Here is a 20,818-nt window from a genome sequence, read left to right as displayed (position 1 = left end):
CGACGCGCCGTACAAACCAACCGACGAGCGGCAACTGAGCGAGCGAGCGCCGACCTTGAGTATATATACAGCTCGACGGCGCATGCACTGTCAGCTGTTGAATGTTCTCGAAGCGCGACGCCACATGCGCGTCCACTGGAGAATCAGGAGAATTGTAGATGTCGAACGCGGTGTGTAGAGGAGGAAGGGTGCACAGATGGTGGAGGAGTGAAGCACGCGCGGTGTGTAGAGGAGGAAGGGATGCACAGATGGTGGAAGAGTGGGCGACGGCGCGACGGCGCATGCGCGCGCGTCAGCTGTCAAATGTTTGAGAAGCGGTGCGGACGGCGCGGACGGCGCGGACGGCGCACTACAAGGCGCGAGTATAAGATGCTTCCGCATCTAAAACATCTGCAAAGCAGGATAAGATGTGGCGCAGCAAAATGCCGTTTGGGCCAGCAGCCCACGCAAGTCGATGTAGGGTGCCAGAGTGAATGCTGCAAAGAAAAAAAAAGAGCAGACGCAAAGTATTTATTCATGTGCATGCACCACACCGATTCCCAGCCTTTACAAAACCACCCAACCAGTTCCACAAAGCACATGAAATGGTCAATTAGCGCTGAGGATTAGCCTGACTCTATTGACATTTGGCTTGTGTTTGTACGAGCCGAAACGGTGGGTTTGCCTTTTTTCGTTAGCGCTCGGCTTGTGTCTGAGTCTTCCATTGTCGACGGTTACTTCCCATTCACTGGCGTTGTGACACTGCATCTCTTTTCAGTAGATCTGCGTCTAACTACTGGCAGTAGTTTCGCTATGGCACTGCTAGCTCGGCAGATGACTTGGCGCTTCGATGAAGCAGGCGTCTGCGGGAAAGCAAGCGCTGGCGTCCCGAACATGTAGGCTTCTCGACGTCCACGGCGTAGAAACAGACTTTCGTTTGGGACAAAATGGCGCCCTTATATGGACTACTCTGGCACTGAATCGGACAGAAGTGATAGCTTTCGGTCTTTTGGCCTGCGGGGGTTTTGAGGTGACCTTTAGCTCAATCTCCTGATGTATTCAGTATTGACTTAACTGCAGGGCTTATTTCCGACCTACTTTGAACATGGCGCCAAGCACCATCAGACGACAGCATGGGGACTAAAACGTGCCTCCGCACAAAACGCACTTCGCATATAACAAGAACCGCTTTTCATCGCGTCGTAAGAGTGCGCAAAGATCAGGGAATGGTAAGAACTTTTCACCAATCAGAACACAGTGGAGGACGTAGAGGTTAATGCAGTTAGACATTCTCTTTCGTGGCAACCCCATCGACCAAATGTCAACTTCATGACGAGGTCTTATCGCATATCTATCAAAACTGGGTTGTGTGCCAACTGTTCCGTGAAACAACTCTAGGAATGGAATCGCCTCCATTTTGTCTGAGGTGTGTGTCAGTAACGCCTTAATTCTTAAAAGTTATAAATTTCTCATGCCTAAGTGCATTAGTATGAAAATGTCAACAAATAATAATAATAATAATAATAATAATAATAATAATAATAATAATAATAATAATGTCATCTTGAGTTGTACAAAACAAATACCAGGCCTGTCAAAGCCAGGCGGTGGCTTGGAGTACTTGGCCCGGCACATCGGCAAACGAGAGATGACATACATATTGAAAAGCTCTTCATGTGAACAATCAGAGAAATAGCCATAATAATGAATTTATCATTATTATTATTAATATTATTATTATTATTATTATTATTATTATTATTATTATTATTATTATTATTATTATTATTATTATTATTATTATTATTATTATTATTATTATTATTATTATTATTATTATTATTATTATTATTATTATTATTATTATTATTATTATTATTATTATTGCAAAATCAATCTTGTCCCAAAATCACCATTTGATCGTGACATACTGGAGGGCTCCGTAAACTTGAGCCACCTGGAGTGCTTTAACGTGCGCCTAAATATTAGCACACAGGCCTCAAAAATTCTTGCTTCCATGAAAAAAGCGGCCACCGCTTACTTTAAGGAACCCTGTGTATTATTTTGGCGAATTCGACACCAAGTTAGTGCAATTGAGAAAAAATTTCTTGGGACATAGTGAGAGTGAGCTTTAAGCACACAAAATATTTCTTGATTGAGCCTAAGGGAGATCTATTTTTTTTTTTTTTGCGAACTATGCATGGCAGAAAAATAAAAAGTGCATGAAATGTTTAAATGATGTGGCATATGCAGATATGAGATTACGTAGAGAAAAAACGAAAAGTACACAAGTTACAACAAAAGTTATCTACTCCACTTGTGCATTATTCAAAACGAAATAAGCTAGGACACTGCACGTCACAAAAAACTGTTTGTGTTATTTTGATGTCGCTATGTTTTGTGTAGCATGTGGGGTGAGGTCACTGGCAACAGCAGAGATTGGCTGCCACAATTTACTATTGCGCGAGGAACCATCCGCTTTTTATGCCGTGTATGCGCAAACGGCTCTGTCTTTTGAGGTGGTAGCGACCATATATTTCAGACATTTAAAGAGATACAGCAGGCGAAAGATTCAAATTGTTCGGCTCAAGCAGCGGGATTTGTATGCAGAACTGCTTTTAAGGTTTTCAAGTATACAGCTCACTCTACACGGTACCTGATTCACGCGACTGTTATGGTCTCTCATGGCATCATCTCATCTTTACTATGTTTGTGAGAGGGAGATGAAAGGATGGTAGGTTAACCAAGCTTTCGCTTGGTTGGCTACTTAGTGTGAGAAATAGGGGGAGATCCACATTCAATATTCTACATGGAATCTAGACTCATTAATTCTGGCTGAAGAGCTTCACACGTTTATGTGATTATCTGACGCTCTTGGCCAATGATGTAGCATACCAGCTAGTATGTTCAAATGTCAGAATGAAACTTCCGACCGCTTTTCTAAGTATGTGTTCGAGACTCATCTTTGAAATATACCGCAACTGTTCCAGCCGCGCCACCCGAATTCCCGCAAGAATCGATGTGTTGTCCAGTAGACTACGGGAGGAGCACATTTTCCGCTTTCGGATTGCGATATCCTTTATCGCCTGAATTCGGCTGTTATCAGTCGACCTAACAAACCACGCCACACTTCCTGTAACCTGTAACACTTCTTCTAAAAATGCTCCTTCTCTTACACCTGCGTAAAACGAAGCCTTTTGTCAATAAAAAATTATTTATTAACTACTGAGTAACAGCAAGCATTATTGTCTTTTTTTTTTCGGTTTTGAAGCTGCCCTTTGGTAATTAAGTGACTGCGTTAGACTAAGAATATTGGTGCATAATGCAATTTCCCGTCATAATCTTGAATCACATAAGGTGTTACATGTTCATGCCTACCCGCGGCTTACACATTCCTTTGCGTTATTGTCCATTATTTCTCATGAATTGCCTAATAAGTAAGCATTACTAGGTTGAAGTGCTTGCCCATCTGTATTTATGGGTGAATTTCCTTCGCCTGTGTAGGTTCCCATGTCGGTATTTTGCCTAGATATACATGCGGTTGCACAAAGTTTAAAAGCTTGTTTTCCATCATGCGATTTATTTTCACGAAGGTGTACAACATCGTTTCTTTTTTGCTTATTTGTCTTCAAATCTACAGCGGGTGACCAGGTTCGTTTGAACCAGACGGACCTAGCCACCTGATTATAGATGGTTTTTTTATTTATCTTCATTTATGTTTTTAGTCATACCAGTTGAAGTCATCGTCATTTCTTCGCTTCCTCATCTTTTTCCCTCTTTCTCCCCTCTAATCTTTGTTTCCTCTGTTTCTTCCCTCCTCCCGAAAAAGTGAGCAGGCATTGCACCCCTCCAGGTGGCAGTTGCTAGCTTGCTTTCTCCCTCTTTCCCCTGTGTCCTTGTGTATCTGTGTATGCAAATCAAATAAATAACACGTTAATGAAGTAAAAGAAGTTGAGCCTTACTTACGCAGCGTTAGGGGGAGTGGTAGCTTTAACACTATGAGAGAGTGGCTTCTTGTTCACCTTAAGCTCTATAATGCGCTGTACACACGGAATAAAAGATAGATAGCACGTGTGAGGACTCGGAGGGAAATTTGATTACGTTAAAGACTATATATAGTGAAGGAAATGACGTCAACTCACCGACTATTCCAGTTCATATTGCCCTCGCTTTAACAATCTGGCGTCTGGATATTGCACCTCGCCTTTAACAAGTTCAGACAGCGGATCGCTAATGGAACTGTTTTTCGCGTGTACTGCCTTTTTTTTTATGACGGTATAGCTCTTTTTCGTAAGAAGCCGTCTTCTATGTCTGCATCTTTCATGATTTGCAGTGCTTAGGCACGTTGGGATAATGATTAGAGGAGCTATTCTCACATGGGGCGCCACGCCGCGGTAATCTAGTGGCTAAGGTACTCGGCTGCTGACCCACCAGTCGCGGGATCGAATCCTGGCTGCGGCGGCTGTGTTTTTTTTTTTTTATAGAAGCGAATGTAATGCAGGCCCGGGTACTCAGATTTGCGTGCACGTTAAAGAATTCCACGTGGTCGAAATCTCCGAAGCTCTACACTCTATGCTATCCCTCGTAATTACATGGTGTTTCTCACCCATTAAACCACAACATTGATTCCTAATGTAATACGCTTCGCCGAAGGCATGTTTCTGTAGTCGTTATTCCAAGTTGCCGTTCCCGAATTTGTTTCTACGTGTGATTTTATAAATTTGAGAAACCCGAAATGACACGACGCATAGAAGCATTCACATGCCTACCGACGTTGCATGGGTATATCCCAAATGACGCACACAAATCGACAAATGATTCCCCTTCGCGTGACCAATTTAAAGTTTACCAAGCTGCTCCTTGTTTCATTTTTCTTGCTGCTGCTTTTAAATAAGACAATGGCAAAACCAATCAAGTACAAGCTTTGAAGCACGTATCTTATACATAGTTGCACGCTTACACTAATTAGAAAACGGAAACTTTAGTTCATGCAGTGTCGCTTTTGTTATGACCGCCGATGTGCTCCAATGAACCACTTCGAAGGTATTTATTGGCGCCTAGGCTAGTGATATGGCCCGCCAGTATTATGAATATCTGCAATCAAAGCTTGGATAAAATTTTGTTTCGCATTCGAACGATAACTTTCTCCAAGAAGCAGTAGATTGATGTTTTTAAATGACTTCACCCTCAAATGACAGCTATAAATCTTTTGTTTAAATGACAAACCACCAGTCTTTCATAAAAACATATCAGAGAAATTCAATATTCACATGCTGACCATGTCATCGGACAATGTTCAATGTGTTAACCTCGTTTACTACTCAAAAACTTTTCAGGGTGATATAGTGTTTTTGTTCTGGCAATTTTTTCTTGGAGATCTCCCAGCGCATATCTCAAATATTTCGGGCCCTTGCGTTCTTGTGAAGTTGTGGTCATGCCAGTATGTTCCATCTTCGTATTTTGCAAGCCACTGGTTACAGAGCCAAGAATGCAATAATGTTGCGAAAACGTAAAAATGCATTCATTCTGCATTTTGCCGAACAAGCTTAACCACGTTCAATCAGCGGGCATCTAATTGCTATCCGTACTCGTGGGGCTTTTCTTGCCAGTGCATCTCGTCAGAACTTGAAGCAGGAGATGTCTCCAACCCACCTCAATCCAACGACTTGGACGAGACAGCCGTCGCCACCAACCGTAGCCTCAGCATTGGTGATGGAGCCATCTGGTTGTGTCACTTGGCTTCAGGGGATTGGCTGGGAGCCTTTGTGGCAATGGAAGAATCGTTCAAGGCCACAAAATTTGATCAGCACGTCAGATACGCCTACCTGTCTCAAGCCTTTGTAGGCCTGAAGGAGTATGCTTGCGTGGCGGATTTCTTAGAGAAGCCTCACTCGGTACAGCCATTCGACTGTCTTTTGGCCGCACTGTTTGTCCGGAAGTACCTGCCACGAGACGTGTGGTCCAAAAGACAAAAAGTGACGTGGACGAATGCTCTACAGTACATGCCTCATTTCTTGGCATCTAGATTGAGTGATGAAGCCGTGGATTACCTGTCTTCTTTCCCGATTTTTGTGGATGGGATCGGCCATCGAGAGGCGGGGGAAAATTCCCTGTGTGGCGAGGAATATAAGTCATACCCTCTGCCAGAACTACACAGCATCCCTGAAGAACCACAAAGGTCCAGAAGTGAAGCTCACGGAGGAAAGAAATCAACGAAAAAAGAAACATCAAAGCCTGATTCGGAGGTGAGTTACATTAAAATTAGGAATGTCAGATTCACGTATACGAACTGATCAAAGAAAAGCAGAGGAGTGGTGGGAGGAGGGGTAGTAGACAACACATGCACTAGCGGTTACCCGCTCAACTAGATGCAATAACTGCTTTAATTTACGCACTTTCTCAGGTACATAACTTATTAGAACGAACTGCTGAACGACGTGACGTTCCCGTGTCTCTTGAGTTAGTTTGTCTCGTATCTCTTAAATATTTATTTTTGCATTGTTGCTGTTACTGTTTAATTGACAATTAGTGCGCCGTTTTTGTTCGTCTTATATATGTATTGCTTTACTACAAGCACCTCTTTGTATATTTTGTTTGTTTTCTCAACAATACTATTCATTTCGTAAAGTTATATCCTCATCCCACAAAAATCGCAGAATGCGATGGCAGCACTTGTAAGTAAATTAATTAAATTATTCGTTGTAATTGAAAGTAACAATTGGTGATGAATCTAGCAGTGAAACGTTTTTATATATTAATAGAGTATGCCCCATGGGCCAGAAGTACCAGTAAGATCAACACACGAAAAGTACAGTTCAACACCATAAAGCGTTGACGCTGATTAAGAAGTTAACCGGTTTATAACTGGTGCCCTATTCACTGCTGTAGTAGTTTGCAGTATAGCTGCAAAGCTCGAAGACGCGAACACGCATTAGATGAGGGCGCCACAATAACAAACGATCATACATATTTTAAATGTAATATCATACAAGATCGAATGGCATAGTGCATACTAATGGGTTCATCAACACATTGGAACTATACATATTAATTGTATAGGCATCGTGACTACTCGAGTAAGAACAAAAGAGGTAATCGAAATGTTATTGATCACATAAATTAGATTTCTTAGAAATATATCGAAGTGGTCACATATTCTTATTGCCTTTCAGGACGAAGCGCCCTCACCGGCTGAATCGGGTAAGCAGCATTCTTCTTCATTTGAAAGTCAATCAAGTTCGCTGTCATTTTCGCTTTTGTCAGATTTATTGGATTATCGGAATAACCCTGCACCTATAGGCACCCTGTTTCAGGAAGACAACGACAAGGCAGGCGCCAAGCTAGGAGCCGACGAAAGGGCAAGAAACGAAAACGCTGACCGAACAGTATACTTGAACACATCGCCCGAACCGAGCGTTCGCCGCGCGCTACGAACAGGAAGTTCATCCAATAGCATCGCCAATGCCTGTACAACGAGCGACCGAGACGTGCTGTTCTCGGTCATAGCAGGAGCATCTAGGCGGCCCCGCATTCGCTTGCCGATTGCATCACAATCCATCCACCTGGTCAACATGAATCGAGCACCGGTCTATAATAGTACTATGGATAATTACGAGCAGGGACAAGAATCAGACGGCACGCTTATCACAGGGAGCATTGCGCCCCCTTCAGCGGGGCTGGCTACGTCAGATACCAGCAGAAATATTTCAGCTCCAGAGGATGCTATTAGAGAGAATTTTATTGGGAGAACACAGGAAGGCCCCATGACGTGCAGGGAATTCATTGAGTCGTACGTGATCAATGCCGAACGGAGGACCACCAGTTATCCAGAGATTGAGCACTATGAACGGCGTTCTTGGTTACCTAAGCAGGCTCCTTCCAAACCTGTCTCGGCTGTCACTCTACTGAAACAATGTCTAGCGAGCGGAGCCACGCACACTAACTCTGCGATGGTTTCCAAGCACAATCCGTCTAAGCCAAGGGCTGCCTCCTTTACAGCGAACTCGTCTCTCACTAGTGAATGTGCTTCCCCGCTACCTCCGGCTCGAGGCATCGGTAGGGGCTCACCAATGTTGAAATGCCGAGTACCGAAGTATCCTGGTACTCTTCTAGGGTATAGCCCGGACGCTATAAGCCCGCATCCCACAATCGAAGCAAACTTTGAAGATGCCGAACCTTCATCTCATAATCTTCGTACTTTGGAACAAACATGCTCATTTCCACACAAGTCGACGCCAGCAGGTGTTTCAGTGAATGACGTGTAATAACAACAGGATGACATGCTGGAGGAACAGCCAACTTTCTTACTAGTGTTCTCAATAAAAGAAACCAACTGCCCGCTGCCGACTGGCTCAGTTAGAAATTGCGATGTGTTTTGGCTTTTCTCTCAAGCGTACGTTCGACTATTTGCACTTCTTTACATTCTTTATTTTTCTTTTAGCCTTCAATGCTTGAAGCTCTGTTTTCATAGCCTTTTTCTTTATTATTATTGAACTTTCTAATATTCTGTACAAGCTGTCGCTGTTCTTGCAATAAAGCTCGTATGAAAGCTACTGAACGATTCTTTACAATATCTACTGCTGAATTCTTTCCTCTCTTGGTTCTGGAAACTTTGTACGTTTGGAAGTAGATGACACAAAAGCGCTTATGGTTATTTACAGTTGCAGCCTAATTGAGCACGCTTGTGCAAATGCTTTCCAAGGTTTGGAAATGAGGGCCTTGAGTATCAATATATATTCTGCATCGGTGATAGTGGGAATAGAACATTACTATAAAACGTAACCGTAGGGACGTTCCATGGACACTGGGCCCTGGTAGGAACTCCTCAGTTTTGGATCTTGAGCCGGAGTTGCTCTGACTGGTCTGGCGAAAACAGACGACGTCGTGTAGACTCTATCTTATGGTGAAGCTAATGGCTAAAATGACACGGCATGGTTGGAGCATTACAAAGAGCAAGGACTATGTGAAGAGCAGGTACTCGAATGTTGTAGGCATGTAAGCAAGAGTTCACGAGACGGTGGGTAAATGTGAAATAGTTCATCTGAACGTGTGATGTGGCGCTCTGAGACAATACGAAGGAACTATTCGAAAGGTCTACCACTGTGTTCGGAACTTGTATAAAAAACATGCTTACACCAAGGTCGCGAGTTCGACCCCGGCTGGGGCGGCCACATTTTATTGGAGGCGTAATGGTAGAGGCCCGTGGGTTATGCAAAGTCAGCGCTTGTTGAAGTACACCAGATGGTCAAACTTCCCGGAGGCCTTCACTAAGGCGTCTCTCAAAATCATATCGTGGAACACCCAACGCATATTACTGTTAATAATGAATATTATTAGACTCAATATACATTCACTGCAGCCTTCACCATGTAACAACAATTTTCGGGCATATATAGTCAGAACCTCGTCTATAGTTTTCCTTAAAAACGAACTTCACAATCGTCGAGTACAACTGACGTCACGCTGATACAATTTTTTTCGTGAGTTGATACGGAGGCTTCCGGTGAATTTTGCGGTCAGCTGATCCCTATGATGAACTACAGTTGATTCAGTTAAGAGTGGCTGCGACCGTAAGTTGAGCAATGTCCTCCCAATGTGTGAATGAATGTTGTTTAATGGGACTTTTACGTTCTAAATGTCTTCAGAAAATGTACTTTTTGACCATGTAATTTACTCGCATTAAGTAAAGTGCGTTTGATAAAGGAATGAATATTGCCCCGCCGCGGTGGTCTAGTGGCTAAGGTACTCGGCTGCTGACCCGCAGGTCGCGGGTTCAAATCCCGGCTGCGGCGGCTGCATTTCTGGTGGAGGCGAAAGTTTCGAGGCCCGTGTGCTCAGATTTGGGTGCACGTTAAAGAACCCCAGGTGGTCAAAATTTCCGGAGCCCTCTACTACGGCGTCTCTCATAATCATATGGTGGTTTTGGGACGTTAAACGCCACAAATCAATCAAAGGAATGAATATTTGGTAAGTCCCTGCAAGACTTAGAATCGGAATGTCGGACAAGTTTTGCAGTCATTATGACATTTCATTTGGCTTGTGGGGAACCAAGTGTAACCACGCAGACATTTCATGTCCTAAAGTGCGTAGTCGAGGGGATTCCTGTTCCTTTTCACATCTGGGCCTCAGAGTCACGAGGCCTGATCGGAACGTCATGTATAACGTCTGTAAATAAAGTTGCTTGTTGCTGCCCGCCCTAGCTCTGGCAGTAGTGTAGCAGGCAAAATAGAAGTGCTTAGCCTCATGGCGAGGGTCGTTGTACGCCGGGTTACGTAGGTCACCGGAGATTGGTGGTCAATGGCGATTGGTAGTCAATCAGTCATGTAGGCAGAATTGCGCTGCTTAAATGACCTTTCTTTCCACTGAAACTGTACGGCGTTGCTATGAGATCATACGTCAAGCCGCTGCCCAGTTCATGTGACCCAAGACATCTGGGGTGCAAATACTCTTCGGCTAAACTCTCCCAAACGATTTGTATACAATTGTGTACACTACTTGCGTTTGCTAGTTGTCGGATAGCAGCTAAGAAAGAACAATATGCGCTAACCTTTTGCTTAATCAAACCTCCGGCATGATGCAGCTTCATTTATTTTATTTTTATATGTACTGCTGAATATCGTTACATAACTGAAGGCACTACTGCGTTAGGTGAATAGTTTGACGGGTCGCTTTCCGCGAGCCAACATACAAGTAAAGTTTTTCTTTGCTCAAAATGAACAAACTCGAAAATAGATTCGCAGTGTATTTCGATGCTAATAGTTAACTATATTTTGAAAAAAAAAACAGGACGAATAAGTTTAGGACATATACTTATTACAACTTAATTACATTATTTCGTTACAACTCACAAGTAAATGAAGGATTCATAAGATCTTTTTTTAAAGTAGAATGCTCAGTGCCTTGCAATGATGTTTCGACAACTCATGCATTAACAGACAGTTCGTCCTAGGCGGCATCTGAAAGGCTAAAGGCTGGCACAGATGTGACGGTGAACTGGATATTTCAGTATTTCACCTTAGACCATAGAGATACACGCGTGCCTGGGTCATTGCGGCCATAGCGATTGTGGTGGAGTATAGGTATGAGTGCACTGAAAGATGCGAACAAAAAGTTTTGTATTCGTGACCCGGAGAAAATTAGGCATGGACATGTTATCAGAGGTTAGGGTGGGGCGAGAAACAGTGCATCAACTGTATACGACAAAACGCGCAAGTGCTATCTCACACTTAAAATGTTATGCACAAAAATGATATCGAGCCGCATGCCCTGATACCTAGACGCACGAAATCACACAAAACACAACGTGAAAGACCTTAAGAGCTACTGGTACATGCCTTGCAAGGTTCCTTTAAAACCTCGTTTTGTACTCCTAAACAAATGGTATAACAATATATATATATATATATATATATATATATATATATATATATATATATATATATATATATATATATATATATATATATATATATATATATATATATATATATATATATATCTTTCACGTGACAGCAGGGAGAGGAAGACTTTTAACGGTGCACAAGCAAAAAAAATACAACTACCCCATTGTTATCTTCACAATACGGCCATTAAGCTCGACAAGTACTGAACACAAGCACTCGTCGAAAATTCTTACGCAGACTGCCAGTGAGGTGAACGACCACGCTCTCGTCACAGCCGATGTCCCGCACGAGGTCAAAGGTCACAGGCAACAACAGGATCGGACGGGTGCAGAACGCAACTGCTCGCCTCTGGTAGCCGACGTTCCCGTGTTACCAGTGCTGGACGTGTCACACGCCGAGTTGCTGGAGTGGTACATCGCCGTACAGAAGCACTTGCGCCAGCTCGGCGTTTTCGACGACACGGAAAAGTTTGAACTCGTGTCATCATTTTTGTCCCACTGCGTGTTGAATCAGCTGGCCGACGTCCTCACGTCACCTCCCCCAACGCACGCGTACGAATGCTTGCTTATAGCTCTCTTCAGACGAAGCAAATCGGCCCGAAGTGGTTGCGAGGATGCCTTCTCATGCGACCAATTTCTAGAGGAACTGCCTTACGAGCTTGCTATAAAGCTTTTGGAATGTGAGGCTGCGATGGAATACATAGCTACATCATCCGTTACTGTAGAAGAAAGTGGCTGCGGTTCTAACGATAGGGAGATGCTGTTCGGTGACGCAGATACTTATTTTCACTAACAACGTGTTTATATGTAGGTAAAGAGTTGGACACCTGTGCGTTCGTCATCCAGCGATGGTAATTTTATAAACAAGTCAATCGGTAGTCCCATAGAGCTTCATGATTGTACATTAGGGAGAAATCTGGCAATACTATACACGTATAGGACAGATGTAACGTACGGAGCTTCAGCTAACATGATAAATGCAGGGAGGACGTGGATGTTCCTAAGCTTCCTTCTTGTGGCTCCGTCAGGGCTGTGGCCCCCTTTATGACAAGATGAAGTTCAACAGTCCAGTATTATCTCATTTAACCTTCCAGTCTCAATAATTCAAATTGGCTCACGAAGTTCGGTTCCCCACAGGGACGTTGTTTTACCTGCGACAAAAGGTCAAATTAAAAAAAAAAGTCACATGTATGTTCATAGCCGCGTGCCTGGATACAAGGCAAAACCGCGTACTGCCTCTCATATCCGTATTAAATGAACAATCGAAACGCCACGGTTGTTTCTTATAAATGGGATAAGAAACTCTGGACAGCCCACGTGTGCTGGGGTTCTTCATTCCGGCGGTATGTCTTACCAGTTGAAACTCATTTACACAGATGTGTTTTGATCTTGACGCATCAAGCACCCCAAACATCAACCCTCGCGTTTTAGTTTTTTGTTATGCGAAATATTCTCTAAAGTGACAATGTTGCTATTAAAAAGGTGGTGTTCTCTAAGACATTCGAATTACAACGACCCTGTTTCAACCAGATATGTTCGTTGATGCAGCACTATTTAAAACAACACCTGTTTCTTGTTTGATAATACCTCGACTGTCATGTGAAAGGCACACTCTATCAGGAGTGAACAAATCAAGTAATCGTCATCCACTGGCTAGCCTTGTGGGCTACTTTGGCTGAAAGTAAAAGTACTTTAAGTTTACAAACAACTGGCAGTACATGCTGAGAGAAATCTGCTCCCCGGTACCAGAGAAGATATCTGTGTATCTTTGCCACATCATTGATAAGAGTTTCCGGTCATATCAATGCTTACCATTAGTGACCCCATCTTGTTTGCATTGATCCTAGCTTTTAATTTGTGTTTGCGTGCATGTGTGCGTGTCGTTGTTCGCTCTCCTGCAACAAATAATTCAAGCGTCGCATGTAAGCTTTCTTCTGTTGTTTTAAACGAGTCCCGTTCTGTTGCAGTCATATGTTTTATTCTGCACGAGTTGGGGAGTCTCAATAGGCAACAATCATACCCGAAATAATTGGTCTGTCGAGGACCAATTCCCCTTAGCTTCACATGGCCTGATTGTCAGCAGGCTCTTCTTTTATTTTTATTTAGTAAGCTATACCTAACCAAACATCAACTTGAAAAGTGTATTTCTGAATAAATAACGCCCCACTTCACGGGATGCTTTCATTCACTGTGTCGGAAGATTTTTTTTTTTTTGCCTTCTCAAATATTCGTCAAGTCCATTCCTGGCTTGTCGTCAAGCAGCCTTCAACGTTAGAGCACGACAGCATCTAATAAGCTGCCGTTCTTATGAGTGCAATACTTTATGCCATCTAGAACAATCTAGACGCCAATGTTCCATCTAGAAAATATCGTAAGAAGCTCTCGGCAGTCAAGCTCTGTTGGGATGCACATAACATGCATTTTAAGTTCAAATACATTTACGCAAATGTGTTTTATTTTTGACCAATCAAGCACGACAAACGTGAAGCCTCAAGTTGTAGTTTTTTTATTATGCACAATCTTGTCCAAAGTGATGACGTCGCAATTGAAACGTCTATTTTATCTTGGGCATTTGAGTTACGACGACCATGTTTCAACCAAACATTAATGCACATTTAAGCAGCTATATTTAAAGCAAGCTGTGTTTTCTCAATATGCCGACTTTATCTTGTTTGACTGAATGAATTTTTTTCTATACCAGCATGAAACATTAGGTAGCTAGTTGTGCTGCCCTCCGTCGGGTGAAAGGCGCTTTCCCCGAGACTCTTCAGCCACTTCAAAAGTGGGAAGCATGGACTCACGGGTGAGTTGGTTACTTATTTTAACGGTGGTGCGCAAAAAAAAAACAATACCACAGAAGGAAAAAGACCGCCCACAGCGCCAACTGACAACTGTCAATTTATTGCAACAACAGACATACGCAGGGTGCTCCAGCTATCTTCAGCCGAAGTTTAAAATTATGCCCACTCACGCAATTATGTCGCGACCAAATACATGTTGCTGACCGTTGACTCGAAAATATGGCTTATTTAGATATGTTAAATATCTAACTTTTGAAGGAACAAGGATGGATAAAAGAATGGTACCCAGATAGTTGTAGATTGGTTTGCGAAATGTCTAATTAGGTAGTTTTGAGCTTTATATTCTATAATATTATTGTTTCTCAGCCGACTACAAATGCCAGTGAAATACAGAAAAGATACCACATGACCACCCCACGTGACACTTTGTGAAGGCCTCGTAAAGCACTTACTTTTATTATTTTTCAGGCCTAAAATACTCCCTCCGTCTTAATTTCAGGAAGTGGAAGGCTCGAGCTCCCCTACCCCCTTTGGCTACGGGTAAGACAGAATCCACTCCCATTAAAAATCTGTATCCACTATTAAGAAGCTACTTATTTAACGATAATTTTGTCATTTTTCTTGTGCCGTGCGCTAAGATTTGGGTTCACGTCAAAGAACCCAGGTGGTCGAAATTTCCGGAGCCCTCCACTACGGCGTCTCTTATAATCATATGGTGGTTTTGGGACGCTAAACTCCACGTATCAATCAATCATTCTTTTTGTGCAATGTTCTTCCTTTTTTATCACTTATAAATGAAATACTGTGCTGCAAATGATTGTTTTGGTAGGAACAATAGGAACTTTAATAATTTTTTTACTTTTTAGGAATGCTCGCAGCGAGCAGATAACAACCACTCGAGAATTGAGGAGGTATTTCTGCACAATCAAGTATTTTTGATAAGCCTGATTCAACTATAGTTGAATGCGGCTTATTGATAAATATAGCAATACATATTGCACCGTATTTGGAAAATTGTCTTTGTTTTGAATAAAATTATTTTTCATTAAATACATTAGTTTAACATTTACGCGTGCTTTTATCTCCACCTCCGCCACCTTATCATCAAGCTATGTATACACCCACCTAATCGGTCGTGCGGACAGCCCGATTGTAAGCGCTGCCAAGTGCGTGAAACTTTAGCTCACATATTTTGTAACTGTGCATTATACGTGGCGCAAAGAACAATGCTAACTGCAACGTTGGCAAGCATCGGACGAACGCCATTGAGTGAAAGCCACATATTGTCAGCAATGAACGACCAAACAGTGTCAAAAACTGCTACAAAAGCTGTTCTAGACTTTATGAAAAGTACTGGACTAAGTACTAGACTGTATGGTACTATACTAAGTGACTACTGTACGTACGCACTACCTCTTCCTGTCCCCATCATCCTCCTTCATCCCTCTTTCCTTCCCCCTTCGCTTATCCCCTGTGTAGAGTAGCAGGCTAGAGCGAACTAGCTCAGGCCGACCTCTCTGCCTTCTAATAAATTCTCACTCACACTCACATTTTGTGGATGTATAGAGTGTAGATCATACTGCGTATTGCAAGAATACGAGTTCTCCGTAACTTCCAAATAGTAAAAAGATGGTAAAACACGCTGACACATGTTTGGCATAATGTTCAAACTAACGTATTGCGCTTGAGGACCATTTGTGTTGCTCGGTGAAGCCGTTCAACCACCCCCCCTTCTACTTAGTTTTGCAGGTGCATATGCGCACGCCACATGCAGGCACATGCCCGAATAAACAAGGAGTAATCACCTTCCTCTAACGAAATAACTGGCAGTGGCACTGTTTACGACCCAAATGTTTGCGCAGACAATGACTGACAGTCATCAGCCGTGTGCGTATGTTGCAACAAAGACACTCTGAAAACCTTTTCGCATCAGGTAATCACAGGTTGTAATGTGCGACGACCGCGAAAGGCGGCAATGTTAGCTTGCGCGATGTGTTTATTAACCGATCAATTGTTTTCCCGTGCGTATTCATTATGATGAAGTGCTACATCGGGCTACGAGCTAAATAGAACGTCTTAAAGTACAAGAATTAGCGCCCTGTATAATATAGTGCGAAGCGACGCGAGTACTGTGTGTTCGAAAGTAAATGACTTTCTTGACATAGCTCTGGCTACTTAATATAGTGTAAGTGTCAAAACTGCTTTAAAAAACGTTTTAACAACTTGTGAAAATACAAAAAATTAATGTTTTATCTCTCGGTGTTTCCTGTTCTCGCGACACAATTCGTAAAGTCAGCAGTTCACATGACGTCAGGATGAAACAAGCTGTAGATTGGTGAATATGTTAGGGATATCTCCTGTGAATTATTACGTACTCTGCTTTACCATGCAGTCGCATGTACGTTCTGTCTTTTATTGAACGAGTCGCAGGCGATAAACTCATTTCACTTTGTTTTTCGGGCGTTGCACTGTGCAAGTGGAGACAGAAACGTGTAGTCAAAAAGTGCGAAATCCTTACTGGTTGAGCGCTTACTGTTGACATTTCATGTGTCTAGTAACATATATGTGTTCCATGTGTTTTTTTCATGTGACATTCCATGTGTTTAGTGACACTCCATGTGTTCCATGTGTTTGTTTTATGTGTTCGAAGGGGCATTTTTTGTGCTTTTTGCTAACATTCCATGTGTCGAGGAATAGTCATTTCTACTACTGTCCAAACAAACTACTGTCCCGCCTTTGAACTCAGGGTGGTTTAGGGGCCCCGTTCTTTGCGTAATTCATCAAATCACTCTATAATAATTAAGAAGCACGATCCTGATGGACGTGTGTTTTAGTTCAGAATTCAGCGCATTATGAGCTCTGGCGTCCCGCCGTAGTTACATCGTCTCGAGGTTTGGACATGTCCCCGGCGCGCGATCATCCGATCGAGCGATGCACTGTTCTTCCTGCTGGCATGTTCGAATCGCTAAAAAAGGGCACATGCTTACAAAACAAAGGTTACACAAAACACACTTGGGTAATACTCGCCAAAAGCTTAATCGTTAAAGAAGCTGCGCAAGTCGACCAAGCAGTCAAAACTAGAAGCGGCCGTTAATGTAACTGATATGCTATAGGCTGTATACCACCAACCCACGGGATAAAGCCTGGCCACCCATTCCAGGAATGCCAAGGGCACTATAGAGCAGCGTAACGTCAAGAATATACTAAATGATGCCATCATATCCCGGTTCTATGGGCTAGTGGCGTAGCAGTGTATAGGCTAGCCAAACAGGTGCACAGCTGTACAATCGGTGGCTACTTACGTGCGGTGGTGTCAGTTCTGTGCGGACGTTTCTTTGCGCGGCTTCGCCAAGCTACGCTAAGCTCAAAAAATTAAAAAGTTAGCGGGAACGCTATTAAACGTTAACTGGACCACGGAGAGAAGAAAAACCACACGTAGGAGCGGTATTACGCTTTTGAGCCGTCCTATGCGCACGCAACTAACCGCTTGTTTTTTTTTTTTCTATTCAGCACAGAGTGCGTTACCCCTAAAACCAAATGTACAAGAAAAAGTAACCACAAAACGATAGTATTAGTCATCAATTTAATTATTTGTTAACAGTTTGCAGCACATATCATTATTGTGTCTTAGTTATTTTAGATGTTAGGGATTTCACCGTGGTGATAAATGGTACACGCAATATCTGCATTCTTACTTTGTATCTTGCTTAAACCCTGCTCACCTGGTTTTACATACATCACGCTAAGCTAGCGCCGCCTCTGTATGTTTTCGGTCAAGAGAGTTGGTAACAATTTGATATGATGTTTCCTATAAAAACTGAGAAGGATCGCACAGTTTGCTCGTCTCCGAAGTAGGAAATTAATTTTAATTGTGGCACAGCCTAGTGAACAGACCACTTGGCGCATTCGCAAGCAAAAGCTCTACATCATTGTGTCATACGAAAGCAACTGATACAAATGTTCACATTAGTCTCAACCTTGACACTGTCTCAACCTGGTGCAATAAATAGCTTATGACTCTCAACTCTAACAAATCTAAATGCATGTCAATAACCCGGCGATCTATTTCTCCCCCCTGTACCTACAGAATTAACGCCGTTCCCCTCCAGCATGTCTCTTCATATAAGTACCTCGGCGTTTACATTACCAACAATCTATCTTGGCACACGCATGTTACCTACATCTGTAATAATGCTAACCGAACGCTAGGATACTTACGCCGCAACTTTTCTCGCGCTCCGCTGTCCCTTAAAATTTTATTATACCGATCACTAATTCGCCCAAAGCTTGAGTACGCGTCCGCTATATGGGATCCCGTGCAGCAAAATTTAATTAACGCGTTAGAATCTGTTCAGAACCGCTCAGTTCGGTTCATTTGTTCTAATTATTCCCGTACTGCTAGCATATCAGAAATGAAATCTAACCTTGACCTACCTAATTTAACTGTCCGGAGGAAACTGGTGCGACTGCATTTTTTTCATAAGATATTTTTTCACAATCCATCAATGAAGCGAGACCTCATTTCACAACCGTCATACCGCTCATCGCGCATTGATCACCAGCATAAGGTTGCCATTCCGTTTTGCCGCACCAAATTCTTTTCAGCAGCCTTCTTACCGAAAACAGCCGCCGATTGGAACCACCTTCCCTCTTCCGTTGTAACAATAACAGACCCTTTGTTATTCAAGACTGCAATTTCTCAGCAATGCTTGTAACTATACGCAGTTTCCATTATCTATCTTTGTCTTGTATGTGCTTGAATTCTCACTTATACATTTTTAGTTGATTTATGTTGCCTTCCTGATTTGCGCATCTGACACTTGTTTTTTTATTTTGTCTCTTTTTTCTTGTGTGTTATAAATGTTGTACCCACCCCCTCTGTAATGCCCTACGGGCCCTGAGGGTATTCAAATAAATAAATAAATAGTCTCCACGATGGTGTGTAAATAGAATAGTGTAAATGAACCAAGACAATTATTTTATAGTCGACAACAAAATGAAATGCTGGGCGCCATAGTAACATAGTATAGACTCCAGGATCCTTTCAATGAAGCGAACCACAAAATTAAGCGTTTTCACCATAAAAGAAAAAAAAACATTTATGTTCGAGTTATTAGCCTGACGCCATTCGCAGTAATGCATCATGGGAAACTATACAGAATGCATTGAAAAAGGTGCGTTGTTGTCTCAGCTGTTTCATAAGGTACTCGATCTCGGATAAAGAGAAGCAATTTCGACTAAAAACATTACGTGAGGAGATTGTACGAAAAAAAATGGGTGCCTTTAAACATACTCCTATTTACTTTCTCCTTCCTCGAATAGGCGCCATTCGAGGTGCACGTTCCATTTCTCATTTTAAATATCTACTTGGCGCACCAACCTCATTTCACACTGTCGCCATGGTAACAAGAGCCCTATTTTATAGGCTGAAAATATTACTTATATGCTCGCACACAGTCTCATATTCTCTTGTATTAGGTCAACAATATGTGCGCTCCGGTTCGTTATGTTTGTCTACGTGCCAACATTTCTTTACTGAAATTGCCTGTCTCCATTTCACTGCTTCGTTCACTATGAATCTTTACCCCTGAAGTGTACGGCTGCTGGCGAATTCCGGCTGCAAAGCTTTTTCTAACTGAACCCGGGTACGGGGTCTATTACTTCCTGTTCGCACAAAGAGGTTTTGAATCAGTGAAAGGCTGAGAAAAGAAAGTTGGCAAAAAAGTAAACCAACTGAAGAAATGAGCTAATAAACAGACGATTGTTTAAATTAATAAAGAAAACAGTAGTACTCATTATTAGGCGAAAATACACTGCGCATTTGTTTTACTTAAATGAACAAATGGAGGATAAATGAAACCGACTCGCCATTTTTTTATTCGCTCGCAGGCTTCAATCGACGTTCAAACGTCCATACGCTTTGTAATACATTTCTTAAAAGCGAGAGAGTCCGAATTGGCAGGTATCGGTATAATCTGCCTGGTGCACGTAGGTACGAATTCAGAATGACTGCAAAAGAAAAGAGAGAAACCGCTTGATGGTGCACGCAAGAAACGCCAGGCCTGCGCGGCCCATGCAGCACGGCGAAAGCTGGTCACAGCAAAATTCGGAATAGTGACCGTTAATTCTACACTGTCCTGTTCTACACTCTCCTGGTGTAATCACACAGTTCCTTTTAAATACGCTAGAGAAAACTGTAGACGCTGGCGTCTATCCGAGCTCCAACGCATGGTGCATAGGCCGACGTGAGAAAGATGGGTTTCACATATTTGTCCAAGCCGCATAGAGCTTCTTTAGAATCTATGGGGCTCCACGTGGCCTAGATAAGTTAAGTCACATGACAAATTTCAGAGAAACCTGAGCAGTTCCGTTCCCTTCGCTCTAAAACCACCAATACAAAGCGGCTCACGAAGTTCATAACTACTCATTCTTTTATTCGAAACAAACGCCAAGACACAGCAATAAACAAAACGTCAGGTTCGTTCTAATCTGGAAACTCGAAGATTAGGCAAATCCGTGTACTACCTATCCTGGCTTAATGATCGCAGCGCCAGACTTAACTCAAGGAAATACTGGGAAACTCTAAGAGGGCGACTACCACAACGGCGTTTGCAAGGTACCCAGTACACCATAGATC

General features: G+C 42.6%; 1 protein-coding gene across 7 annotated transcripts in view; it reads left to right on the top strand.

The window, feature by feature from the left end:
- The window catches only part of LOC119164172 (uncharacterized), a 32,803-nt gene extending 21,064 nt beyond the window's left edge, over positions 1–11,739 (top strand). For 3 of the 7 annotated variants that reach the window (XM_075871156.1, XM_075871154.1, XM_075871151.1), the window contains 2 exons: positions 5,589–6,224; positions 7,152–8,531. In XM_075871156.1, coding sequence (XP_075727271.1) covers positions 5,589–6,224; positions 7,152–8,243 — 1,728 coding nt within the window. In that variant the 3' untranslated portion in view covers positions 8,244–8,531. Of the gene's footprint in view, positions 1–5,588; positions 6,225–7,151; positions 8,532–11,618 lie in introns of those variants that run through there. The other 4 variants (XM_075871158.1, XM_075871155.1, XM_075871153.1 and 1 more) reach the window with 4 other exon arrangements.
- The last annotated feature ends 9,079 nt before the right edge of the window (positions 11,740–20,818 follow it).

This window comes from Rhipicephalus microplus, chromosome 8, assembly GCF_043290135.1.
Source record: "Rhipicephalus microplus isolate Deutch F79 chromosome 8, USDA_Rmic, whole genome shotgun sequence".
Taxonomy (NCBI): Eukaryota; Metazoa; Arthropoda; class Arachnida; order Ixodida; family Ixodidae; genus Rhipicephalus; species Rhipicephalus microplus.
The sequence above is the reverse complement of the archived record's forward strand: the minus strand, read 5'-3'. Positions and strand labels throughout refer to the sequence as shown.